Source organism: Colletotrichum destructivum, chromosome 2 (genome assembly GCF_034447905.1).
Source record: "Colletotrichum destructivum chromosome 2, complete sequence".
Taxonomy (NCBI): domain Eukaryota; kingdom Fungi; phylum Ascomycota; class Sordariomycetes; order Glomerellales; family Glomerellaceae; genus Colletotrichum; species Colletotrichum destructivum.
In genome coordinates, this window is record NC_085897.1 from 1263062 (window position 1) to 1289770 (window position 26709).

General features: G+C 57.2%; 5 protein-coding genes across 5 annotated transcripts; 2 read left to right on the plus strand and 3 right to left on the minus strand.

Moving 5' to 3' along the window:
• The first annotated feature begins 1435 nt into the window (after window positions 1-1435).
• On the plus strand, window positions 1436-4363 carry CDEST_02583 (uncharacterized protein). Its single transcript, XM_062918742.1, has 5 exons — window positions 1436-1849; window positions 1929-2348; window positions 2407-3081; window positions 3146-3150; window positions 3322-4363. The coding sequence occupies exons 3-5, from the start codon at window positions 2681-2683 to the stop codon at window positions 3588-3590; spliced, it is 675 nt and encodes a 224-aa protein (XP_062774793.1). The 5' UTR covers window positions 1436-1849; window positions 1929-2348; window positions 2407-2680; the 3' UTR covers window positions 3591-4363.
• A 502-nt stretch (window positions 4364-4865) lies between these two features.
• Window positions 4866-8780, minus strand: CDEST_02584 (Putative zn(2)Cys(6) fungal-type DNA-binding domain-containing protein). The gene is made up of 2 exons (XM_062918743.1): window positions 7013-8780; window positions 4866-6926 (listed from the first exon to the last, which is right to left on the minus strand). Exons 1-2 carry the CDS (start codon window positions 8688-8690, stop codon window positions 5755-5757), a joined length of 2850 nt encoding a protein of 949 aa, XP_062774794.1. The 5' UTR covers window positions 8691-8780; the 3' UTR covers window positions 4866-5754.
• Window positions 8781-9681: 901 nt separating this feature from the next.
• On the minus strand, window positions 9682-15006 carry CDEST_02585 (Putative Rho GTPase activation protein; the record flags this gene model as incomplete). The annotated part of the gene is made up of 3 exons (XM_062918744.1): window positions 9682-13687; window positions 13804-14061; window positions 14582-15006. 3 exons carry the CDS (start codon window positions 15004-15006, stop codon window positions 9682-9684), a joined length of 4689 nt encoding a protein of 1562 aa, XP_062774795.1.
• Window positions 15007-24513: 9507 nt separating this feature from the next.
• Window positions 24514-25514, plus strand: CDEST_02586 (uncharacterized protein). Its single transcript, XM_062918745.1, has one exon. The coding sequence runs from the start codon at window positions 25103-25105 to the stop codon at window positions 25349-25351; it is 249 nt and encodes an 82-aa protein (XP_062774796.1). The 5' UTR covers window positions 24514-25102; the 3' UTR covers window positions 25352-25514.
• A 150-nt stretch (window positions 25515-25664) lies between these two features.
• Window positions 25665-26391, minus strand: CDEST_02587 (uncharacterized protein; the record flags this gene model as incomplete). Its single annotated transcript, XM_062918746.1, has 2 exons — window positions 25665-26311; window positions 26388-26391. The coding sequence occupies 2 exons, from the start codon at window positions 26389-26391 to the stop codon at window positions 25665-25667; spliced, it is 651 nt and encodes a 216-aa protein (XP_062774797.1).
• Between the last annotated feature and the right edge of the window lie 318 nt (window positions 26392-26709).

Below are 26709 nucleotides of genomic sequence, written 5' to 3' on the forward strand. Positions count from 1 at the left end.
GAAAGCGACCACTGTCGTGGGCCCTGAGTGCGAAAACGAGTGATACGACCAGTTGATGGTAGGCAGTTGGACATTGTGGTCCGAAGGTGTGTTGGGCCTGTCTCATTGACACCAATCCAGGACTTGGCTTTCGTCCAGCCTGAGGTCAAGGTTCTTTTTCGAAGCTCGAGATGTTTTAGGTGGCAGAATAATGAGCAGATGGTGGTGCCTACAGATGAGCCCATGTTTGTCGGGTGGTGGTCCCAGGTGGCGAGGTCGGGCATGCGACGGTATGCGAGATGGGACGTCTGTTTGTTTCTCCTGTTTGCTGTGTGGTCCAGACGGGAGGCCGTATTGAGTTTAGTAACGTTGAGTTGCAACCGTATGCGTGGTGTGGACGAATGTCTCTTATTCTGCAGATGCCTATCTATGCGCGAGGGTGAGTAGTGAAAGAGGAGAAGAGAGGGAGGGTAGACTGAAGGATAGGAGGTAGGATAGGAGGTAGGAGAGGAGAGGAGAGGAGAGGAGAAGAGAGGGAAAAGAGGAACGTACTGGCCAATTGCTGCAAGAGCACCGGAGCAGGGGAAGAAGGACCAGCAACCAAGAGCACAAGATACTGACCTGACTGACAGCCACGAGGAACGTGGATAGAGGCCTTTCTTTTCCTGGCTCTACATATCGTGCGTTGGTTCGGTTCGGTTTTTAGTTTCGTTTGGGTTGGCTTGGTTTGGTGTTTGGTTCGCTGGCGTGGCTCGGATTTCGAACAAAGTGCTGTTGCTAGCATCCAGAAGCCAGGCGTAGCAGATGCTCTTTCCCTCTCTTCCCCCCTTCCCCCTTCCTAATTGTCGCTCTTTCCCACCTTCACTTACCCCGCAAATCTTTCTATTGGGTGACGTCGACAAGCGGGGGTCTGGCTGGTCGACTGTCGAGTGGCTGCATGCACTAAGGCCACACTAAGAGCCACGCTAGGGTCTCTACGTACCGATGTGCACCGCTGCCAAGGTGTCTTTGCTGGAAGCAACGCTAGGGCCATCGCGCCTGTGATTCGCCGGCGAGTCTGTGAGCCGGCTGAGGGTGTGGACGCTGCCGTAGCCTCCGTGCGAACATTCGATGCTTTCCAAGGAAGGAGGGGAGCCTTGTCTCTTTTGCGTTGCTGTGTTCTTTCCACTTTCCCTCCATAAGTAGATTCCCTATTACCATCGAGGCAGGACTTAGGAAGGGTGTCCAGGTGCAGTTGCAAGATGCAGGTGTAGGTTTAGGTAGGTGCAGGTGTGCAGGTGCAGGTGCAGGTGCAAGTGCGGGTGCGGGCAAGAGGGGGTCCGCTAGATGTGGAGGTACCGGCCGGCACTGGGAATAGTAAGAACGACGGCGAGGGTGAGCAGGAGAAAGCAGGAAACAGGAAGCAGCATAAGAGAGCAGGCCGACAGACAGACAGACAGACAGGAGGAAAGAGCTGTTGTCAGGTCTCCGTCAAACAAGCCCTTCCATCCCCATCCAGTCCAGAATCATCACTTACCTGTAGCAAGCCCCATTACAGCTCTGCCACTGAATCCGCATCTGGCCCTCCCTTATCAAGCATCATCATCATCACCGCCATCTCTTTATCGACATCAAACTCTTTCAATCGACTGACCGATTGCTCCTCTTCTCCAAATACACAAGAATACCCACGTGAAGCAACTCAACAGAACCCCACGGACACTACGGCGAGAGAGAGTTCTCTGCCGCTCCATCAATCACCGGCCGGTCAATCAGGTCAATCACCCTTTGGCCCATCATTCCAAGGCCCATCTCATCATCCGCTTGTGTCTCCGTTTTGACGTCGGCTGTTTCGCTTCTCCTGCAGACGCAGTCAAATCACCTTTAGAAGGTATCCGTATCCGCCACGCTCTCAAGCGCATACCGACCGACAGATCGACCGACTGACTCTTGACTGACTGGCCGACCAGCATTTGCCTCTTCCCCACACGCACCCGCCATCCCACCATCACTTACCTGTCCTGGGCTGAACAACCCAGAGCGACCAGCCAGCGCCCGACACCAAACCAAGCACCACCACCACCACCCCCCAAGCGTCCGAGCACACCATCCCAGCCAAACCACCACAGAACACCGCCCATCCCACCCCCCTTGCTTTTGCCAGTTTACCTGTACGCGCAAACCCTCTGGCCCTGCCCCCCAAACTCGACGTCACTCAGTTTAGAGCTTCAACCTGCCTACGGACTGTGCAAGACCGCCCGCTCATCGAGACGATTCGTCCGTCGATCCCTCCAGCACAAACAAGCACAAAGAAGGTCAAAGTCTCTCGTCCTGACTTCCATCAGCTAGCAAACCCCTTGATCGACACTTTTCCACGGCGCACTACAGAGGTACGCTCGTCCCATCCCTGGCTTTCCTTGTGATCAACCCTTCGTAACCCGCCCTTAGTGTCACCCTAAACCCCAGTCAGTCCATCCATCGGCCACCTCGATATATAACCGCCGTGTTCCACACATGCGCACTTGTCGAACGATTCCCCGTTCGATACCTCTTTCGATTCTGTCCAGCCCTCACCCCACGCAAGACACGCCCCGTAACACCAACTCGGACTGCCTTTTTTTTATTCTCTTTGACAGCATCAACAACCTGACAACGATAGCGCCCTCGTCAAGCAACTACATAAACTGCGGTCCCCAGATTGCTCCTCATTAGTCTGCTCAACATGTCCGCCGACAACTCAAACTCGAACCAGAACGAAATGAATCGTCAGAGACGCGGTTCCGTTACCCAGCAGGCCATTGCCGGTCTTTTCAGAAGCAACTCTACTTCGAACGGCGTTGCTTTCCCTGGCACCAGCGACGCGCAGAGACGGAGGCTCTCAGTCTCTACCGGTCTCGGCCTTGCTGGCACCTCTCCTACCGGTGCCGGCGCCTTCAACTCGCTGAGGCGGGGAAGCCTGTCAACCAATTCCAACGACTCCATCGATGAGAATGCCGTCGACGAGGATGAGATGCCCGCCAACGCCCGCACCGCGCCCGCTACCCCCCTTCACCCGCAGAATGAGCTTCGGAGCTCAGGCCATGCGCACCATGCGCACTGGCGGTGGAAGCCCTGGATCAAACGGTAACCATCTACCTCCTGCCTCTACTACCCCCGTGCCCAGCACACCTGCCTCCGATAGACGCAGCAGCAGTAACTTGTTCCATTCCCCCCAAAGTAGTAGCTCAGCTACGAATGCCATAACGCCCAAATCGTCATCAATTGCGGCTGCTCTGTCATCCGCCACGCGCCGCTCCAGCAGTACTGCACAGGCAAGCAATGCACATAAACAAAGATCCTCTTCTAACGTGTTCTCGCGCCCAGACCAAGGTTTCAACTGGTCCGAGCAGCTTAGATCTCGCGCGGAAAGCTCTGTTCAAGGCCCGCGACCGTCCTTCTCGTTCGGCTCTGGCCTTTCTTCGTCTCCCCCCCGCGGCATGAGCAATGCCGGCACCCACGACCGCCAAAAGTCCGTCTCGGACATGCCTGCCCCGCCCGCCCAGGCCGCCACCATGAAGCCCAAGGCCCCCGAGCGGCCGAAGCCTGATGCATTCCAGGAACGCATTCTGAAGGGCGACTTCTACATGGATTGAAAGGACCGTGTAAGACAAGGCTGCTATGGTTGGCGTCAAACGATTTTGCCATCATAAACAGCTCTCCCGTTTCGATGGCTTTGCACCGCACGAGCGTGAATTTATCGCGGAAAACGAGAAAAACACCATACAGCGTTTCACCAGTATCGAGCGTTCTTCATTTTTGTCTGTTTATTTTTACCTGGGGGGACATTCTGTCGACTAAACCCCACGTGGCGTTCGGCTGGCTGTGATGAAGCCCGGTTGCGGCTTCATTTCCGGGTGGGGAAGCACACACGACATGCACATGAGACCTTTGTCTCACATTTATCACGGAAGCGGATTGGAAGTGCAATTTCACCAGGAGTTTACACACGGCATGGGGAATTTGGGGGAGGAAGATGGCAAATTGCACGATTTCGGGTCCCCAAACCAAGTTGGTCCGGAAAATATGTATGACTTGTTGCTTGCGGCCCGTGACGGCAATTTCATATGGGGTCAGCACACTTTGCCATGAAGATGTCTGGCGTACGGGAGGGGAGAGGACCACATTATTGTTACGTGGCTGGCAGACGTTGGTGCAGGGGATGGACTGCTTATGGGAAGTGCGTGAAGCATACCAGTTCCTATGAGAGGCATTTCACAGGGCACATGGCTTAAGGGCACGGCTGCGTGAGGAGAGGGTCCAGGTTATGAACGCTTTGCCCAGGGGGGTTGAGAGGTGGATGAAGGGCTAGTGACGAGCGCCAAGCTTAGGCACCATGAGAATTACGCTCGGACTCGAATAAGAAGCTTCGTGGTCCCGGCCAACATTGTCCTGCCGCCGTTATCTATCTGTAAACATGAATGTGACAGGCCTGGAACGGTGAAGAGATGGAAGGTGAGGGAAACAAAGATGTGATGTGAGGAGGTAGGTAGGGCGCGTCCTACTAGTCTCGGCACCTGTGACCTCCCCGGATTGTAATGGGGGGCCCCCATTCCGGAAGGTCGGTATCTCAATCCTATTCGCCGGGACAGGGGCGGGCGTCTATAACGAGGGGAGCAGGGAGGGGCATATCCCCGGAGCCTGGAGGCAAAGGGCCGCATGCACTCAATCTCCTCAAGTCTCCTGGATCAGATATTCCAAGTCACCACATTCTCGCACAACCATGGGCCATCATTATTAGGTCGGTAGTGGTGTGTACCGGCGTATCCGAGAAAAAGGGCCTGTTGTTGACTTGGGGTATTTGTAACACGGACAATTTGATTAGAATTACTCTCCTCTCCCCACTCCTCCCCCCCCGTTTTTGTTTCCCCTCCTTCCAGCAGAAACACCAAACACGTCCATCCATGATCCAAACCATGAATCCATCACTCCATCCATCCCCCCCCCCCTCTCTCTCGCGAGGGGGATCGGGTAAAGGTAAATACACTTTTTCGTGTGTGTTTGCGGTCTAGACCACGCTGTTCTCCTCCGTCTCCTCCTGTGAGAGGACGGGGAGGAGGAAGGGGGTATTGAGACGAGAGGGCATGCGTGTCTATGTTAGATACAATGGCGGCGATTCATCCGTGTTCTGCACCCCTCGTGACCGAGGCTCCCCCCTCCTTGTCTCCCCCAACTCCCAAACGGACCCTTGGGAGATGTCAGAAAAGTAACTTTTTCCAATTCACCCCTCTTCCTCCCCTTGGAATTTCTGCTTTGGGAGTTGCTCATCTTCATTGGCTCTTCTGTTCTCTCACATCTTCGGGCAGATTGGTGCCAGTAAGGCAGGTAGGTGGGTTGGCAGGTGAGTAGATTATCTTTTGATTCGGTATGCCCCTGGCAAACAAAAGGGTTTTTGGGCGAGGAGCCGAGATGTGAGTTTTTGAAATGGGCGATATGGGCAGGGGACTTCGGGACGTCCGCGCGCCAAAATGTCTCTCGGGTATTAATGTAAATCCTGTGGGGGCTGGGGGTAAGTCCCCGAGCGGCTTGGGGATGAGATGTTGGGTCAGGTAGGGAAGTATGGACTTCAGCCTAGTCCGCGGAAGCCGGCCGTCAGCACCCAGCACTCCCGAGCGCCTCGGTTCCAAGTCCCGGCCCTGGCTCAAATCCTCTTTCCCTCGGGATGTTCGGAGGGCCCAGAAGCCAATAAGAACCCTCCCAGAGAACGTCGCCGGTTCTCTCTTGTTGCGTGGCGGACAACTAGCCGGCGGCTCTTCTCACTCACATGGGGAACATGGGCGGCCCAGACGCCCCCGGCATCCCCTCAAACAGGTTCTCGAACCCGCCGATGCCGCTGAGCCAGGGATCCTGGGCCATGACGTACCGCATTCCGTTGCTAAGGCTGTCCGGGCTCGCGCCGAACCCAGTTGTGATCTCCTCGAGTGACAGCCCCTCGGTGAAGCCTACGTCGAAGCCCATGTCCTGGAGGTCGCCCGCCCATGCCGAGTTCGTCCACGACGCCGCCGCGCTGCCCGGATTCGTGTTGGATGAGACACTGGGGTGGTCGACAGTGCCGCTAGACGCCGTGTCCGGCCCAGCCCTTGACCCGTCAAGCGGCGTGGGCGTCACGGCGCAAGGGTCGTAGAGGAAGGACTGCCGCGCCGACGAAGGGGGCGGGTTCCAGAGCATATTGTTCGTCACGCGGCCTGAGTGGTCGTTTGTCGCGATCTCCGAAAGGAGGTGCAACGGCGTGTTAGCGGCGGGGTATTCCCGCATTCTAGGGGGTGGTGGTCCCGGCTGAAATGCCCGCTGCTGGTCCTCCATGGGTGTCCGCTCTATGGGCCGTGACGTATGTGTAGATGCCGGGGCCTGTTCAACTTGTGATGTCGACGTCGGCATCGCTGCCCCAGGCGTAGCAGCACTTCCGAAAGCCGACTGGCCACCGCTCCCCGGCGGCCCACCTGTCGCGAGCCCTTTGCTCTGCTTCAGAAACCAACTCCTCAACATCACCAGCACCACCATGAACTTGGCGGCTGGCCGACTCCGATCGTCCGATGCCGCAGCGCGGAACTTCTCGAGCAGCGCGTCGAGGTACGACTCCACCTTCATATTATCCTTGTCAATCACTCTGCCAAGTTCGGACCCGGGCGCCGTAGCGGAGAAGTACATCTTGATGAGCACAACCACGGCATAGGCGACGCGGACGAAGTTGAAGACAGGTAGGCAGCGGATGCTGGGCACCTCCATCGCCAAGAAGGCGTCGAAGATGCCGTCGATGGCGGACAGGCACGCCGAGAGGGCGTTGATATGGGACGTCGTGAGGGTGAGACTGCCCAGCATACCGTCTTTGAGGGTCGCCGTGTCGAACGGCGGGCGGATGTCGTCAGTTTTCGTGTGCAAGGCTATCTCGTGCATGTAGAGAGAGAGAACGTGAAAGGACATGCGGAGGGTCGCTGTCCATGTCAGTCAAGTCAGTCACTCAATGGAGTTTCTCGTGTATGCAAGACCGCAACAGCCATCAACGGCGGGGGTGACTTACACTGCATCTCCTCCTTGGGCACAGAGGCGGTATACTTCTCCAAATCGCGCTCCAGCATCCTCAGTGAGTACTGCGTCCTCGAATCCGTGATGTTGGGTATGACGGCCGGGTCGTCCATGGAGAACTGGATGCCAACCTCCTCGGCGAGCCGGTGCGTCCACACGAGGTGACAAAAGTACTTGTCCGTCGGCGCCGCGTCGGCCGACGTCTGCAGCACCTCCATCGATTCGGCCATGAAGGACGTCCACCGTACCAGGTTCGGCCGATGCAGCGCCATCGACGTGTTGGCGGCGAGGAAGTAGGCCGCGAGCCAGGCGCGGCGGCATTCGATAGAGGACGGGTCCGGCGGCGGCGCGCGCCTGAACGGGTGGTTGCGCCACTGGTACGGAATCTGCATCTTCCTGCCGACCGTCCGCCGCCCCAACCCGATGTCGAGCGCCATGACGGCGCCGATATGCACGAGCTGGTAGAACTTGAGCTCCTCGAAATGCTCGGGCGGCCAGTACCAGATGACGGCCACCTGCAGCGCCTGCACGATCTCCAGGCTCTTCTCGCCCGTGATGATGATTTTCTCGGCAAAGATCTGCATCAGCTCTTTGACCAGCCGGCGCTGCACGTTGGGCGACTCGGACGACGCCGCCGACATGATGGCCAAGAACAGAAGCGGCTTGGACCTCCGCGTCTCCTCGGCCGTCGTGCCGGCGGCGAACACCACCGCCGGCATGTGCGGCATCATGTGCGTGTTGTACCGCTCGAAGAGCTCGGCGGCCTTTTCGGCGCTGAGGATCCCGCGCTCCACGACGTCGGCGTAATCGCTGCCCATGTGTATCGGAGGCGCTGGCCTGCCCCCGTTACCGCTCTCCGTCATGTCGGCCGGTGTATCCCCGCGGTCCGCAAACTTCCTCTTCTGCCCAGCCGCGGGCGGGATCATAGTGTCGTACCGGCCCCGATCACCGCCATTGAGTTCCTGCGAGTCGAGCCCGAGCCCGTCGGCGGCCGAACCGGGCGTCTCGGCAATGGCAACCGTATTCCAATTCCGCGACATTCCGTTGTCGCCCCAACCCCGTTGTTTGTGCAGATTATCGTCTTTTGTGACAGACACGCTCATAGCCACACTGGCAGCGGCACCGCCAGCGCCAGCTGTCGACGGTGTCGCCGAGTTCCCGCGGGCCTGCAAGCTCGCCGTCAACGCATCAATCTTTTTCTCCAGCTCGGCAACCCTGCTATCCGTCTTTTTCTGCCTTTTCCTCGTCGGCATCGTCACGACGCAGTTCCTCCCCGCCTTTTTGCACCGCTTACACGGCCCATCGGGGTCGTTGGCGTCGGGCTCGCATCGCACTTTCAAGCCGCGGCACGCCTCGCAGGCTCGCGGCCTCTTGGGATCGTCCAGGTTCCCGCCATGGAACGCATCGTGATGGGGTGTCTCGCCGCTGGATCCGCCGCCGTGAGCCGAGATGGGCGTTCCGGGCGAATGTTGCTGGTGGTGACCATGGTGTCCCTGTCCTTGCCACCCGCCGCCGCCACCGCCGCTGCCGTCGTTGTCATTGTCGTCGTTATCGTCGTTGTCATCATGCGTCGTAAAGGTTGGAGGAGCGCCGTCTAGGCCAGAACTCGCGGCGCTCGAGGGTTCAGCGCTTTGTAGTGCTGGGTCGAGGACTACGGCGCCGTGATCCATCATATGAGCTTGGCGAAAGGTGCGGTGCTGTGGACTAATATCGGATGATCGGTCACGGCGACAGAAAATACCGACATGCGCTCGGGCGCAATGACGCCGACATCAGAAGCGCCGACATTGCCGATACTAACAAATATTAGTCAGCCGTTACTCGCGCATCTCTTCCCTCACTTGTATACGGGGGGGTAGTTTCATACTCTCATATCTTCATACAAAGATTGTGGCGTCCCCTTCCCACCATGCTAAGCCTCGCTTCACCCTCCCCTAGACAAGTCTTAATCTCACATATCATCCGGTTGACAGAAAGGGTAGTGTTCTTTTCTTCTTTCTGGTAAGTGTTTAATTTTGACAAACTAGCTATCCAAAAGTGGCAATTGTACCACCGCCCACGCTAAATGCGAACCTGGAAACAGCGAGACCCAAATCTTTACTCGCAATTCAATGCCTTCAACGCCATGCTGGAAACCCGCGAACCAGACCACGCATGAATCGTCCTGAGCTACTTGTGACGCAGGCGCGCCTTGGATACACACAGATTCGTCTGTGTCAGTATCATACAAAGTTTGTCCCTGACGGTGTGTCCCGCCGAGCCAGCACGTAGCCGGCCAAAGGTAGCATCGTCGTCCCTAGCGACGGCAACCTCGTTCGTTGCTGCTCATCTTGGATCTTCTCTCGGAAGTATCAAAGGTCAAGTAAAACGAGAAGAGAATAATGAGAAAAATGCTACGATTGCGAGGGTGGCGATCGGTATTAAACGGTATGTGGAGCGCTAGGCGCCGGTCCGGAATGGTGTGATATGTTCGGGTATATTGGCGCCATCATGTCGTCCCATGCCCGTCGGGCTTGGTTTGTAGAAAAACAGAACTTGAAATTAAGGGTGAATAACATGGTATCAACGCTGCGTATAAACGAGTGGGTGAGTTTGTTGCGGAAGGGCTGTGTAGAAGTGAGACGCTAAGTCGGTGTCGTGAGGAGGGAGGACTCGAGACCTGACTCAAAATTGCGTCTCCTCCCGCAGTCGGCTCTTGGAGCTTTGGGAATTCAGTCCAACCACATTGCCCATAAAGATGGCACTCTCACGTCTCTTTTGTTGGTCGTATCCGGAAGAACCGCCGCTGTCATAGCCACGAGCCGTCCCGAGGTATCCGTTGCTATGGTATCCCTGAGGCACATACTGTGGCTCGTATGCCGTGGAACGGCTGACCGGATAGTTTGGCGGGGGAGTGGGCGACGACCGAGCGCTTTGCAGGTCTTGCAGGAGAGGGGGTGGTGTGCCGCTTGACCTCTGCTGCCCCGTCATGGCTTCCAACAATCTCTGACGATGCGGAGACTGGCTAGACCCGGTTGAAGTGGAAGGGCGCGTGTGCTGGGACGGCTCGTACGAGGGTCGTGTGGGCAGCCCGTTGTTCATGGACGGGAGGGAGCCAGACCTCTCGCGGCCCGTGTCTGCTTCCGCGAAAGAAGAGGGCAGCTCGTACTCCTCTGGCTCCAGACCGAAGATGCCGAAATAGTTCTGTAGAAGCATGGCAAAGACGGGCGCCGGTATGTTGAGTGTCGGCGAGAACACGATGCCCACGTTTCTGACTGTCATCTTGTTCATGTCGGCGTTGTTGATGATCTTGATGAGGAAGGCGATCAGATATTTCAGTAGCGTGGCGTTGGCTTGCGGCAGTCTCTGCACCAACTCGGATATGGCGGCAATCTTTTCTGTCTGGCTCGACATCTCCGTCACCGCGAGGAACTGCAGGTGAAGGTCCCGGGTAAGTATGGTTGTCGGAAGTTCACGAAGATACAGCTTCAGCAACGAGGCGACGGCGTGGATGTCGTAGTACGTCTCGTCGGTGACCAGGTTCACGTCGCCCTCAGTGTTGAATCGCTCGCGGAGCTGCTTGATGACCACGTTGGATCCGCTCAGACGGAAGATGCCCTCCTCTAGGATGGCGTTCTTGGCATCCAGGTACTGAATGCAACGGTAGACGACGGCCGGCAATGGCACGTTCACGTCGACAGGGTGGTTATACCGGACCGCTTCGGCTAACGGCGCGCCAAACGCCTGGCGGATGGGTCCTTGGTAGCCGCCCTGGGGAGGCGTCGACGAGCCTCCTTCGCTCCCGCCAAACAGCGAGTCCTGGCCATCGGACGAGGATCTGGTCTTGGGACCGAAGCCGAAGAAGCTGCGTTTCTTCATCTTCTTCTCCTCGTTGACTGGAACACCAAGTCCGGACCTGTTGCCCCATTGGCTTGAGTCGGCGATAACCTGCATGTCTCGCGGGGCAGAGATCGTCATGGAAGGTTGGGAGGACATGGTCATGGCCTCGGCGGCATGGAGGTTCTCAGGTACATGTCCGGCAGTCCTGGGCCGCGCGGGTCCTCCGTGGTGAGGGAGGTCACCTTGAGACATGGCGTCATACCGAACACCTATAAGGCTGTCAGACTCCGAGGGCTGATGGTGCGAGGCCGTCTTCTTGTATCGCTGCTGCTTTTTCTTATCGACACGCTCCATTGTGCCCGAACTGTGACGGTCTTGCGCATGATGCTTCGCGCAGTGGCTCTCGTCCTCCTCAGGGTCTTTGTAGTCGATCCATCTGAGCAAGGCATCAACCCACTGGTCTCTTTCTCTGTCGTTCTCTGCGCAGAGCACGTGCTTCACATGGCTGCTCGAGTCCTTCTTCTTCGGCTCTAGGATCAGAAACGCGTGTCGGTATTGGTTGTCCATGTCGTCCGAGTTGGCCGACTGTTGCGGCGACTGGTTCTCGTTACTTTGGGACTGCTTGCCGATTTGCGCGCTGGGCAGTTTGATTGTGCCGAGGTGAGCGCCTCCTGGGGTTTCGTAATACTTCAGGTGAGGGCCATCAAGCACGAAGAAGCGCGCCTTCCAGCCGCCAAAGTTCTTCCCTCTCTTGGTGAGATAACCGGTTCTGAACGGACGGCCACCAGGTCCCAACTTGGCCTTGGCTTCGACCATGCTCTCCATCGAGCCGGCATCGTCCGCATTGGGGGGTAGCGTATGGGTCGACAAGTACTTGCACAGCTCGAGCGCGCTCGCGGTATCCAGCGGCGTCTCCAAAAGCTCCTCCAAGTAGTGGTCCAGGGCGATCCGCCGGGCGTCGAGCTTAGCGGGCGCGTGTCCGCTAAAGAGCGACCGCTCCGGGGTCTTTGCAGTAAACGCCGAGCATTGTTTGAGTCTGTGGTCCAGCTTGGCGAGCGACGCCGAGTCCTTTTCTACCCGCCATAGCTCACCAGGCTCGGAACGCGAGAAGACGGCGAGGGTGAAGACCGGGTCCTCTTCCAGCTGCGTGAGAGACATCAAGCTCGCTCGCGAGGGCTTCATGCGGGAGGAAGCAACCTGGACCCTGATTGTAGGAAGGACGTTGGGCGGAAGCAGCAGATCAGGGTGCTCTTCGGTAACGAATCCTTTGAAGATGCGACCACGCTCGGTAGGACTTCCACGGCTCTTGTCGCTGGCCGAGTCCCACCCCTTCTTGACGATATTCAGCGGCTGAGGGCTCTTGAGCTCCATGGGTTCTGCCGGCATTTGGAGGGAGTGGCCTGGCGGGAGAGGAATTGGCTGACGTGGCGGCCGAGGGGACAAAGGTGCCGCAGGGAACGATGGAACACTGATCAAAGGGCTGTCTGATGACGGGGCTCCCAGCGGACGAGGGCTTGATGGTAAACCAGGGCTGAGGAGCGGAGCTTCGAGGTTGCCGACGCTGAGAACGGCAGCCAACGAGGCTGGGACGTTCTCACGGTGCATTCGCTTTGGGGGGCTCGGTGGCAGTTGCGTAGGGGCATCCATGATCGCATGTGGCGTGCTTGTTTGGCTCTTCTTTGATAAGCTCCTCCTCTCGGCCTCCTGCATGGCCAAGATCTCCCTATCGTGGTCATCCTCCTCGCGCGTCCGGCGTCGACCGCGACGCTCGGTGAGGATTTCATTCACCTCCAAAAGGTCGTCAAAGTCGGATTCGCTGTCTTCCTCCTCGCGACTGGGATGAGTCTGACCCTGGAGCAACTGCAGGGGCGCCGGTGGGGGTTTGCGCGGAGGTGGCGCGGGAAACTGCGACAGACCTTCGTCGGCAGCGGGCGCGGACTCGGATGCACCCGGTGGCTTTGGCGGAGGCATGCTTGGGGGTTGGCTCGGAAGGCTACGGGATGGTGGGAGGCCCATGTTGATGGGGAGGTCCATCATCTCATCAGCCTCGAGCTCCCTCCGAGCGAGCTCGGCAGCATGCTCCTCTGCGTCGTGGTTGAATCGGTCGTAGGCGTGTTCGTGTGCCTTGGGCATCTCGTGTGATGGGTCCAACAAGGCACCCACAGCCGAGGGGGGCCCATTCGGTTGATCTGCCGGGGGCGTGATCGGGTAGGGCGCCATGGCCATTTCCACGGGGGAGTGCTTCTGGCTGTCAGAGTCCAGAGTAGGAGAGTCCGGTGGCATGACCTGTCTCTCCTTGGGGGCACTAACATCGACTGTGGGGATTCCTCTGCTTACGGGCATTTTGAGGACTTTGCTGGCGGGTTTGGTGCTGTCGGCGCCCGTCGTTTCTGGTATTGAAATGACCTCCTTCAGCTTCTTCCTGTATTTCTCCTTGTCCTTCAAAGCTCGCTCCAAATCCTTGTTGAGGCCTAGAATCATGGCTCTCTGCTTATCGACAAGACGCCACAGCTGTGCGTTTTGCTGCGACTGGGAATGCTTCTCTTTCAAGAGATACTGGATCACGGCCTCGGGACTTCCGGCCGTCTTGATCAGGGCGGCAATGTCTGTGGGGTCAGACTGGCTCCCTACGGTACCCCTCTGGGACTGCGACTTTGTCGAGATGGCTGATATGGCAGAGTCCATGGACGAGTTGCGCGGGGCGCCTTTGGTCGGTCTGGCCCGCGCGGCAGCGGCCGAGCCCCCCGAGGAAGACATTGGATATCGGAGCGGGCCTGCGAGAGGCCTCGAGGTCAGAACGGGCTCGGAAGCGCTTCGGTTATCATTCGTGGGCAACGGTGATATTCTCGGTCTGGTGAGGTCCCTTCTGTCAGCTGTGCTACGAAACGTATCGCGGCGCGCGGGAAGCAAAATGGGGCAGTCGATTTGGCAAGGGGAAGGAGGACGGCAGGGGGAATGCAAACGTACCGACGTGCGCTGCGTCCGGATGTTGACGACGTGGACGAATCGCTCTGGTAGTATGTCTGCGGCTCTCCCGAGAGGTCTACCGGCGAGCGGAGATTGTCGGTGGGCGTCGTGACGACGTCTGGGACAGTACGCGCGCGATGGGCGTAGAAGTTGCCGATTGGCGGGAAGAAGGATGACGAGCGAGGCGAAAAGGGACTCGTCGGGGAAGTAACGGCGGCGGTCTCGTGGAGTGGACTGGGTATCGGGCGTCGAGGGGATCTATAGGACGGAGGAGGGCATCAGTCAATGTCGCTGCTGGTGCCAGGCCAAGCCAGAGTCGCGGGTGAGCCGAGTCCCACAACGGAGCAGGATGGACGGCAGCTAAAGAAGTCGGCGAAAAGCGAAAAGTCAAATAAGAAACAAATAAAAAATAAAGATAAAAAACGAGTCGTGGAGCGCCAAGACAACAGCAGACGATATTGGGAGCCAGTTGAGAACGACTCGCAAGTCTGGCTTTTTGGTCTCCCTTTTCCCCTTTTTCTTTTTCTTTCTCCCCTTCTTCTTCTTCTCTCTTTCTCTCTCCTTTTCTCTATTTTCCTGGCGGCGGGCGGAGAACGGTCAAGATGGTGGGATCAAGTAAGAAAAGACGGACAGCGACATGACAGAGCGAGAAGCAGACAGGCCAGACAAAATGGGAGCGAAACAGCAGCAGTAGCAGCAGCAGCGAAGCACAGCAGAGCAAAGAGTGGAACCGTTGCTTTCTTTGGTAAGCATGGCCAGCGGAGGCAGTTGGACGTACCTTGGAGATGGAGTAAGAAGAGGGCTGGTGGTGCTGCTGGGGCTGGAACTGTGACTGGCAGCGGAAGCGGCAGCGGTGCTTGTATTGGCAGCAGCAGCAGCAGCGGTGCTGATGCTTGCGCTTGCAGGATCGGATACTGGGATCAAGAGGCCTGTCGTGGGGCCATCCTTGGAAGAAGGGGGAGCATGAAAGGAGGCGACGGAGACCTGGAGCCGGTGAAGAGGGTGTTTTTGGTAAGGGAGGCGAGGATGATGAGCACCGGGAGAACCAGGAGAATCCGAGGAACCAGGTGCAGCGGCGAGAACGGGAGCATCGGCGGATGTGGTCACGGCAGGTTGGCCAGACGTGGAAGAAATCGAACCAGAGGCATCGGAATCTGAAGTTGAGCCCTGGGCACTATGAGCCTGGAGCGCAAGCTGCGACATGGTGGGCAATGCGACGGGAAGACAACTGGCCGGCGGTCCAAATTGGGGAGGGGGGGTGGTGTATTCGCAAGGTGTGGTAGGGTAGGGTAGGGAGGGCCGGGGAGGGGAAGGGGAGGGGGTGGTGGGTGGATGTGCAGGGTCAGAGCTTAACGCAGGACAACCTCGCAGCGGTTTCGAGATGCCTGGATGACCCTGACTGTCGTTGCATATAGTTGACCGGCGTCTTTCTCGCTGTACGTGTGCTGTGAAGAGATGGGTTCGGGTGTGTGTCTGCGTGTGTCTGCGTGTATGTATAGTATCTCCGTGCTGTGGAAGCAGTGTGACAGTGTTCGTAAACCCTATTTTCCTCGGCAACGAGCGAGCGAGAACGAGCGAGTCGAGAGAGCGGAGGGGCGAGGTTTAACCAGGTAGCTAAGTTATCCAGCGTCGCGGGCGGAAGGTAACGCGCATGCGAGTCGCCGCCAGTCGGACAGTTTCTGCTATGCTGTAAACTCTCTCTATTAGATGGCTGCGATTCGGGATGCGATCCGGCGTGCGACCGATGGATGGAGTCAGGTTTGCTAGGCGACTACCAGGGCAGTGCAGGGCAGGACAGCACGGCAAGGCGAGAGGAGGAAGAGTGGAAGAGGAAGGTTGCAATCCTGCCGGGACAGAGAGCAGATCAGATCAGATCAGATGAATGGCGTCTTCCAAGCGTCCCAAGGGAGGGAGGGGCCGTCCTTGAGTGTGCTTTGTGGGAGGAATGCTCCAAGACGGGCGTGGATGAGACAAGTGCCCGTTGACTTGGGCCGGTGTGTTGTGTTTGTGTGTGTATGACCTTTATGCGCGTGCGCGTCGACCAGACAGACAACACAGGCGCAGGCACAGGTACAGGCACAAGACGTAGGCTGGGAGGAAGAGAGAGAAACTCGGGGAAGGCGTAAACAATTCTTAAGGCTGTTGTGGGCAAATCCTGTATAGATGCCTACCTACGTAAGGTAGTCAGGGTAAGTAGGTAGGTAGGTAGGTACCGGGCAGGTTATGCAGGTCGGTTTTCTACCAGACGGGCTAGGCTAGGTATGCTCAGGGTTAGGTGTTCGGCGCCGACTCCTGAGTCTTGAGCTCCGAATCCTGCCTCCTGAGAGGCTGTTTGGGTTTGGTTGATGAAGGGGACCGACCCTTTATTTCCCGTCTTCCATTTCTAGTAACAAGCAAAGGGAGGCTGATTCTGATTCGTGTCCATGGTAGCAGCCGCAGATGTGGCGACATTCGGGGTCTCGGGACTGGGAGGAGAAGGCTTGGAGGGAAATGTTCAAGAATTCGTTTGGCTCAGTTGGGTTCGGTTCAGTACTATACATTTCGGTCCACTTCATTTCAGCTCAGTGCGGTCCAGTTCAACATTCATGACCCATCGACAGGCAAGGTTCCTCCCTATGTAGAACTGTCACTATCTACGTGCGGTACTATGTAGAGCAGAAGAGGAGCGGGTGGGCATACAAGTACATCTAAAGGTTAAACAGAACAAGGTGTCGGGGAAATAAAGTGGATGACCGGCTGTACATGATAGTTGTGTGCGAGTCTGTGTACGAAAGTTGTGGATGCACACGGACCAAGGAGGGGGAAGGGTAAAGTAGCTTTGCTCGTTGGGTCTGCCGGTGAGGTACCTCCTCTAGTGGGGACAGAGTGAGAGGATGGGGTCACGGCGTCGGTACATTAAGCAGCCTCAGCAGGGATGCAAGTGGATTCGCACCTGAGTAGGTACATATTTGTGTGTCTGCATCTGCCGCTGGAAGATGTCGCTAGAAACAGACGCTTGCAGGCGGAAATGGGATTTTGACGGTCCCCGCTTGCTTGCTTGTTTGCTTGCTTGCTGCTGTTGCTACTGCGGCTGCTGCTCCTACTGCAATGCCGCGCTACAATCGATTGCACTCAGGGGTCGGTCGTATGGATGATGGATGTGGCTAGATATAAGGAAGCAAGGAAGAAAGAAGGAAGGAGGCTAGGAAGGAAGGAGGAAATGAGTGGCATTGAGGAATCACTTTTCCCAGTCTCACACACGCGCACACACACACACACACACGCGTGCGTCTCTCTCACACCTTCAACCTTTCCACAGAGCAGACCTGACTCATGCAATATTTTCGCTGCATTGGACTTTCTCTGTGTAAGTAACCTTATTACCAGCCATCGCCATCCTCCCCTACGGCCACAACCCCTCGGCTAGACTATAGAATGGACCGGTGGTGGGATGGGTACACTGATAAGCGACGCCAATAGTCACACGATAAATACTTGATACTTTGCGGCCCAAGATCCCAGGCCAATTACCCGCCGCGCTGATGATGAACAAAGTATTTGTCTTCGAACCCCGTCAACCTTTGTCTTTAGCTGCCGTGCTAAAGTGGACTTGATTACTTTGGCTGGATGCTTTTTCTGCGAGGAAACAGCTTAATCTCCTGGGGCCCAGACAACCAGGAGCCGACCAAAAGAACAATCTCGACCGTCAGGTTTGGCACGGGCCTGAGATCGTGGTGGCAGCACACCAGCCCGCTGTTGTGTTAGTTTTGTTCTGTCGGCGATGTTGAGTATCCCCCTAGACATATCTCCCAGGGAGAAAGATACCAAGGTAGGTAGGTAGGTACCTAGGTAGGTAGGTAGGTAGAAACGCAGGAACCTGGGTACCTTCGCCAGGTAATTCTGCCCAAAGTGGTGTTGTCTGCCACCTTCCTTCTGGACTTCCTTCCCTCCTTCCAACCATACGAGCTTATTGGGGAAGGATCCACCCGCGACACCTTCTTGCCAATTCCAGGTTCTTGCCATTGGCACGCATATGCCTAAAGTCTCGCAGCATGGTGGGAAACATTTCAGGCTTCCCAATCTCATCCGTCCTCTTTTTCCCTGGTCGTGCCACGCACCTCGCCTTTGCAACAAGCACACGCCACAGACTCCCAAATCCCCCACGTGTGCCAACTCGCGCTCGCAGCCAGCGCCCACAACGTACTTTGGACCCATGTTTCGGGCGACTTGAACGGAATGCCTCCCTCTCTTTTGCTATCTCCCTGCAATCCTCGAAGCCTCGGCGCGTTCCAACTTGCCCTTAGCCATGCCCGACCTTGATTTCTCGGCCCCGGGATGTCTCTCGCCCTCCACGAGACGACTCGACCCGAACCCAGTCTATCAAACGGTCGGGCAGCCGGCACACGCAAAGCAATACACATACTCGTGTCGTGGACCGTGAACCGCCGACGTATCGCAGTGAAGCGCTGGTCACACGAAAGCTGTATGGCTGCCATCCCGACTTCCATCCCCAAACATCAGCTTTCTTGAAACAACCCGTTCAAAGTGTCTACCGGCTCTGTGCGACTCGTCGACGATTCATATCTGACCTCCGGAGAACAAAAATCTGCCAAGTGCCAACCATCAGCTTTCCTTTCCGATCCCATCTACAACGGCATACAGCATACCTAAGTCGTTTCCGCTGTCGCGGGACAGCGTGTTATAGCATCGTGACCCGCTCCGTGCACGCGGCACACCCCATAATTCTCAACACCACGACACAAGCCCTTAATTCCATCTCTCTCAGGACCCTGCGGCCTTTTTCGCTGCTTTGGTCGTTCCCTCCTGCCTTCTTGGCTTCCTTCGCCGTCTTGTCCACTGGGCGGCCATTTCTGGTGACCAATCGAGCCCCGGGTCCTTTCATCCCCCTCCCCACATCACAGCACCAGCACCCTGACTATCCCAGCCCTGAGAACCAAGACTCTAAAGAGTGGCCCGAGCTGCCCCCGACCTCGCTTCTAGGTTCTCAAGATCCATCCTGCCCGTCATCGTTGATGAGAGGAACGGCAATGGACTTTCAAATGGTATCCATTCCCAATAGAGATTCCAGGGCCTCGCTCGCCCATGACAGCTTCTCGCCAGAGACCCACACCCTTCAGTGGTCAGCGGTCAACCGTCACACTCACACAGGAGTGCCATTGTTCACCTTTCGCCTGTCACACATAGCTTCACACCCTTCCTATTTGCTTCGCTTCCTTTCCCCCTGTACGACGCTCTCTACTCAGCGGGGGTGACAGTTCATTTGTTCCCGCTGCCCCCCACGGCTTCAGTTACGTGCCACGCAGGAGGCACCATCTCTCCTGCAGGTACCGACACATTTTTTACTAGCAGGGTGCCACGCTGGCACCGAAACGGACTTATCAGGTTCTGGCAAGAATCCATCGCGGGGCGGTTTTTTTTTCCTTATCCCATCAAAAGTCGAAGTCACCAGGAATTGCCTGCTAGCACGAGGAATGCGATGAGACTGATATTTCAAGTCCCAGTCCGTTATTCAAGCGGCACGAACAACAACTGCTGCCCATCTTTGTCCGCGACGCTGTGTCCGTCCCAGTAAAATTGCTGGTTGCGCCACGCTGTTGCACGAACCTCCCGGGCGCATCTGGCATCTGTCTTCCCCAAAGTGATAACCGCCTTGGCAGACCTTGGTAGCAAGGCTAGCGCAGGCAGGCAGGCAGGCAGGCCATTGGCACTCACTCGCAAGCCAAGATTTACATACTGGACTGAGTGCTGGACTGAGTGCCTGTCTTTAGGCTCGCAAAAAGTCATACTCGACAGTGCTGCGCGGCGCTTCCCCCCTCTGCCAGCACTGGTATTTCTGGTTACTGGTACGCAAGTGAAGCAAATCGCCTTTGAGCTGACAGCATCTCGCCTGCTCTCGTTGGTACTGAGGCGGCTCCACACGACGACGATGGAGCGGAAGGGGATATCGAGGATGCGATGAATCGGTGCCATGGTTTCCAGTGATCCAGCTCGTCCGGTCTATTTTATGTAGTGTCTGTTGCTGACCTCGCAAACATAATCGAACGATGAGCAACCCCTTTGTGCCCATATGCAACCGTGGCAACGCAACCCACCCTCTACGTCTACACCGTGCGTAATATGCTATCTCTTGTTAGCTCCGACCCGAGCGCCTGGGGAAACAACGACGAAACTCTTCCGCCTGGGTCCGTTTACTGCAGCCCTCTGGGAGGTGGCGCCTCGATGATGGCTATCTTTCAGTCGAACGTTCTCCTGTAAGCTTGTGCATGAACCGTCCCTCCCAAGATCCGGGAACTGTTCTCGGCCAAGTCATGAGGTCATGCAGCAACGCCTCCAGGCCGCTCTGGGCTGAGGCTCGAGCCTCGCGCCTCGCACCCTCCACGAGCGCCAGTTTGCTACTCTTTGGTGATGAGGAACTGGTCGCGCTTCAGAATCTAGCAACATGGAGGTGATACCCTTGATGTTCGAGTCTCTCTCAGCCAAAGGCGGATTGTGGCCACCAAGTCACATCCTTGCGCCACGGTCCAATCAAAGCGCTTTGACACGCCCTCTCTCGCCTGTTACCATTGAGGGGTCGGGCAGGAGGGCAATGCAATGGGCGGTGAGTCCATATCGTTTTCCAACAGGGCTCCAACAGGTATCTGCGTTGCATCCTGGGCTAATTTATGCCTACCTGCTGACGAGGGCAATAGGCTAGCTGTGAGTCGCAATCCGACGAGGTGTGGCATTCGTGCAGAGCAGGAGGCAAGCATTGCAACCCGGCAGGCCCGCTTGCAACCGGCTCTCCGAAGCAAGTCGAGGTGACTACGGCGGTGCCGCGGTTTATCTCTTCGGCCCCTGAGCTTCGCGGGCGCATCGCAACAGTTCCTTTCCCAATCCGAGTCGGTCCCGGTCCAGCTCCGGGACCTGGCATGGGCTTACGTTCTCTGTCGGCCAACGAGATGACACATACAGCGATAACTGATCCGATAGACATTCCGGGAGTGGGCCGCAGCCCAGGGGAAGAGCAAGGAATTGATCAAGGCGAGAGGCCAATTTGACCGTGCAGCATCGGTTCCCAGCGTTGCAACTATTGCCGTCTTGCGCTGTGGACGCGCCCCTCAGACCTGCACCCACCAGGGAGGAGGACCACCACCAAATGGAGTCTGCCTGCCAGGGAAGACCCGTCCTCAGCGTCACTTTCTCCCGTAGAGCCTCGGCGCTGATCGTCCCTGAGCGTATCATGGTTTATGGCGGACCTGGCAATTTCCGTCCACTTCCTTGCATGCGTGTTATTACTGTAGAGCGCCGGAGACGTTTCCTCCCTCAAGTGCCGCTACATCACCTGCGGACAAGACGACGAGATGATGAAGCCGGCATTGCGAACAGACCTCGACTCCTCAACATTGTAAACAATTTCTGCGCATAACGCCTTGAGAGCCAGGTGCGCTGAGGTCGACAAAGCTAGGCCAATGAGAAATTGAGGCAAGGAATCCGGACTTGGACTCTGAGCAAGATAGGAGGGAAGGGGAAGAAGCTCCACGTCTTTGTTTGGCAATGAATGGATGCTGGAAATCTCAACAACCCCCCAACCAAGAAGCCGTGGAGGTTTTGGTATCGGTACACCAACGCTTGTATCCGTACCCCACGGTACGAGGGACAGACCGCGGGCTCAGAGTCATCCACGCCTCTGATTCGGATCTGCAGCTTGACGGCGTCTGAGAGAGCTGGCCAAGCTTCGGGAAGCTTCAATCCCGTCCGACGGCGCCGACGTCTGCTGTACTCGAGACTGCAGCTCATGCAGCTCAAGCCAAGACTGCAGCTCGATTTCGTCATCAACCAGCCTGCTGCAGAACACGGCACTCGGCAAGCCCTTGTTTCGTTTATTTGAAGGGGAAAAGATAAACATGCAGCTGCAAGTGCTTTGAGCTTTTTAGATGTTCGACATGTCCGTCAGGAGCCACAGTGGCTTGCGGCTGAGTCGAGGGAGAGTAACAACAAGCGTGGCGCTAGGCTACTATAATGTCGAGGCACTCAAGGCACTGCACAGGCTTGTCGACAACCGGCCTCGGATGGACTGCTGGCTATAAGGCACAGTCATCCGTTGTCCTTCGTGTCATGCTGTGCCGCGTGCTCGACGATGACCTCAAACCGCATAAAGTCATTTGGCGTTCGGCTAGTTTTCTACTGGTAGTTAGTGTTCCCAAGAATGCTTGAATTCAGAATCCAGGTCTGAACATCCCACACGCATGTTCCAAGGGACAAGCCGGTAGCGTCTTGCAGTGTCAAGGTTGAGGCCGAGCAGCTTTGGGCACCCCGAGTCTTGAAAAGCGTCAAGAACTACGAGCATCGCGGTCCCCGAGTTGAGCTTTCCATAACGAAATTGCCTCCTCCAGAGAAGAACCCTGCTGGGGATATGTGCAAACTGCGGCCCGGGGGGGTGCTCGCTCACAAGGAGCAACAGAGTTTGACGCCATCAACCAACACACACACACACACACACACACACAAAAGTCCAAACTTGATAAGTGATACGAACATCGCTTGCGGACAGGAAGAGAGCATATGTCGACTGTCGTATTCGTGAGGTTTCAGCAACCTGTCGGGAATCTGTTCCCCTGCGTCGCCATCAGTCGAGAGTTCACTCTCTGGACAGGATAACCCCTGAATGGACCAAAGTCGATAGCCGGATGAGGTTCATGGGATCGTCCATTATCTCTTGGTGTCCTTTAGGGGGTACCAATTTTCAAGCTCAGTATCGATCCGTCGACCGACCGACCCAAACCGGTTGGTTCATCGAACGATGGCGGGCTGGCTTGATATCCCGACGACCCCCCCCCCCCCCCCCCCCCCCCATGCGGTCATTTCGACTTAGGACAAAATCCACTTCACTTGAAGCAAAGTCTGATTCCCGCTCAACCGCCTCAACCTTGTCCTGCATTTCGGATTCTTCACCAACCCTCTTCCCTCCCAACTCAACAAGGAGTCGGCATTCGTCCGTCGACACGATGAAACGCAAAATATCATCGCTCTCTCCATAACCGTCCGCCGTATTCAGCCTGAAGACCAGCCAGCGTCGCGGACGCGTTTCAGATGCGCCGTCAATATCACGGGAGGCCTCGTCGCAGATTCTCGCTACCATCACATCACGGCCCACCGGACGGCTTCACCTTGACTAATACCTCGCCGGCCCCCAAGGATGGTCACGGCGAGCCCCTCACGTGAGCATATCTGACTATCCGTTGTTCATGCGCCGTCCCTCCCACTCCCTCCGAGACGTTTTCGCGCTCGACAATGCACCTCATCGCTGCTAGACACGTCGCGGACTTGAGATGACGGGTCCGGCGATCGGACGGACAGTGCTTGCCGGCTATCAAGTTCCATGGGAGAGGTGGGCTGGGCTGGGGTTGGGCGGCCTCGAGGCAATTCCGGGTACGGCCAGTTGTTCTTTTCCGGCGTTGACGCTGTCACGGATTGCCATCGCCGCAGAGGGCCGCGCCGGGTAGAAGCTGGGTGGCTCGCAGTGCGTGCCGTGCGTGCCAGCGCTCGTATTGCGAAGCCGCCCGCCTCACGACTGCTTCGCCTAGGCGGCACCATCTATTGACGATCGTGGTCGGTCTCGTGAGGGACGATCCATGTGGTGTTCGGGAACGTCTCCTCAAGCCGCGAGAGCCCACGGCAGGCGGCGGGGGTTCGATACAACCTCGACAAGCACTGGATTATCCACGTGAGAACTCTGCTTCCTCGCATTGTTATGGAGCAGAGTCGATTTATACAAATGTGCCCAAACTTATAGTACTACATGCACAGCCTGCCGGACTACATCCGACTTAAGGATCAGCTTCTCATGCCACACAGCCAAGGGCTTAACGAAGGCTACTCAAGTGGCAATTTAAAGCCCAGTAAGCACGCATCGGTCGGTCGGTCAATGTCTCGCTTCCGGGCACCGTCCCCGGCACCGTCCCGGGAAGGCCGTGCGACGCGGGGTGGAGAGCCGCGCTGTCCCGCTCTTCGAAACCTCGGGATGGGGCCGGACAAGAGATGAAGCGCCTTTAGGCCCGAGTCGCCGACTCTTCCCGCCTGGAGGTATCCGCAGACGTCAGAGTTCTTAAGAAATTTGTCCTGCGAAGTACTTAGTTCTGGACGACTGTTCCGCACCACGACGCTGCTCGGCATGCCGTGCTTTTGGCGAGTGGTGCCAGCCACCCAGAAAGCATATCAACTCGGTAATGCCATGGCCAAGAGATGAGCTACACGCGTCCTGCAGCCCGTTGGACAGGTTTCGCGGCTTCCTCACGGCTGCCACCTGTGGTCTACGCTCGGACGTCCTTTCGTGTCTGCTGTCGAACCGAGCCAGGCCTGTACACAAGAGCCAAAAAGGATGGACGATCAGGGAATCGAACCCTGGACCTTCCGCAATCACGAGATCGCGTTTCGTGCGAAGCAGACATTATACCCCTAAACCAATCGCCCAACGGGTCTCTTTGGTGGCGTGACGACAGAAAAGATGATGGTGAATCCACGCGAGGAGCGTCGCGAGCGGCGGCAGGCGGCCGGTCTGGAACGTCCTAGAACACCGCGATGGAGTCGGGGTTCCAAACACAACACGCCGTGGGGTCACGCGGTTGGCGACGATTGGGGCCCACGCGAGGGGTGGGACCATCGAGTTCTGCGTGTTTTCGCCCACCTGCCTGGTGCGGTATGTTTCCAAGTACACGTGGGGGTTAACGAGCTAGAGGAACGTGTAGAGATGATGGTTGTGGTGTAATTCCCGGCCCATACTGGACGATGAGTCGATCATGGTCAGCGGCTGAGCCTTGAATCGCGCGAATCTCGATACTGGCCGGCTCCTCATCGAGGAAGCCAGGATAGGGGCCCGCCGAGCCTTCAATATAGCCTCAGATCATGGAACCCTGTCGCAGACGCCGAGACCGTCTCGACGAGGCTGTCCGTGGGCAGCAGGATGCAACGTCAGCTAGGGAGAAACCGGCGGGGTACGCGATGTCTCAAGGGACCAAGATGATGCACAAGATCTGCGAAACAGAAAGCCCCCACCCCGGCTGGAGTCTCGGCAAGAATAGACTGCCAACTCGACATCAGGCTTGGTCAGTTACCCGGCTGGCAAGGCTTATCTTCCAGTGCGCCATACAGTTCCATCCTGCCTCGCTGGGCTGTGTGTCATTAGCTCGGGGTTTTGTGATGAAATACTCGTGGGGCATCACGACAGAACGGTCGACAAAGCAAGCAAACGGACGTCGTCGTCATCATGACCATCTATGACAGATCACGACGACGGGAGTGACCGACAATTCACGTCTGGCGGATGGGCGAGCAGACAACACAGTTTCCGGGTGAAGAGGGAGAGGGAAGGCTTAAGCGGCCCGTTCTTTCTGATAAAAACAATTGTAATAAACCCTTTCATCAAAAGTCGTCTATTATGGCATGTGTTTTATATCCCATTATTGCGTTCGTACGAGCAACGCCTTGCTTTCTCGTCGAGAAACCCAGAACACCACCCTCCGCGATCCGCGCAACTACTTGCTTATATATGTATATAAAAAGAAGAGAATGAGAGACAAAAACATGAGGCAAGGTTCCTTCCCGGTGTGGCGCACATGCTTGTGTATGTGTGTGTGTGTGTGTGTGTGTGTCTCTCTCTCTCTCTCTCTCTCTCTCTCTGTCTCTCTTCGTGTCAAATGGCGCCTCGCAACGCCCGTCGAATACCCAAATCCCTCGGGGGGAGGGGGGGAGAAAGAAAAAAAGAAAAAAAAGGAAAGAAAAGCACCGGTATCATCCCCTCACTGTCAAGACAAACTTGACTCACCAAAACAAAGGACACCTCCTCATCTTTCCCTTCCCCTGAGGAGCAACGAATCGAAAATGCTTCACCGCCGGTAGTTGTACTCCCTCTCCCTCCTCCGGTCCGAGATGGTGACGCGCATCCTCTCCTCCTCGGCGGGCGGCGGGGGCGGGGGCGGCAGCATGCGCGGCGGGCTGTACCGCCTGCCCTCGACGTAGCGGAACGTCTCGTAGCGCGGCTCGACGGGGACGGGGACGGGGTAGGGGACCCTTACAGGCACCAGCTTCTCGCGCTCGACGTAGACCTCGCGCACGTCGCGCTCGCGGTCGCGGTCCCGGCTGCCGCGGCGCGACGAGCGGCTCCGGCTATGACTGTGGCGCGAGGACTTGCTGGACCGGACCGAGGGCTCTACGTCGACCGCGATGACTTCTATCGGCGCGGGCTCCGGGGCCGCGACGGGAGGGGGAGGCGGGGAGGGGGGAGGGCACGGCACGGCCGGGGGCGGGGGCGGCGGGGGTTCAACGACGACGGGAGGAGGGGGCGCGGGCTTGACGATGACGGGCGGCGGCGGAGGTGTGCATTCGCGCGGGGGCGGCGGGATGAAGGTCGTCTTCTTGGTGCGGACGGTGACGGAGCCGTTGGTCGGGGGCTCGAGGTAGAGACGCTTCTTGGCGCCGTGGTGGTGGTGATGGCGGTGGTGGTGGTGATACTCATAGTATTCCCTCGACGAGGCTGGGTGAATGGACGGGTTAGCTGGCACGAAGAGAGGGGGGAAGGCGGCGCCCAGGCACAGGGGCTCTTCTCGTACCCATCTTGGACGGCTGGATTCGTTCCGAAGGGGCGGAGGGGAAGAACTGAAGGTATTCTGTCTGGAGTTTGAGTGCGCCGGTGTGTGTGTGGCCTACACCTTGTTGTGTTGCAATACCAGGAGGAAGGGTTGTGTTGCTGTAGTAGTGAGACGTAGTAGTGGTGGTGGTAGTTGTCGTTGGTTGTTGAAGAAGGTTGGCGGATAAGGTTAAAAGGACTCGCGGATGAGATGGGATGAGATGGGATGAAATGCGATGCGATGCGATGCGATGCGCAAACCCACGCCGAGTGTGTGGTAGTTTGGCGGGCGGCGTGAGGATCTC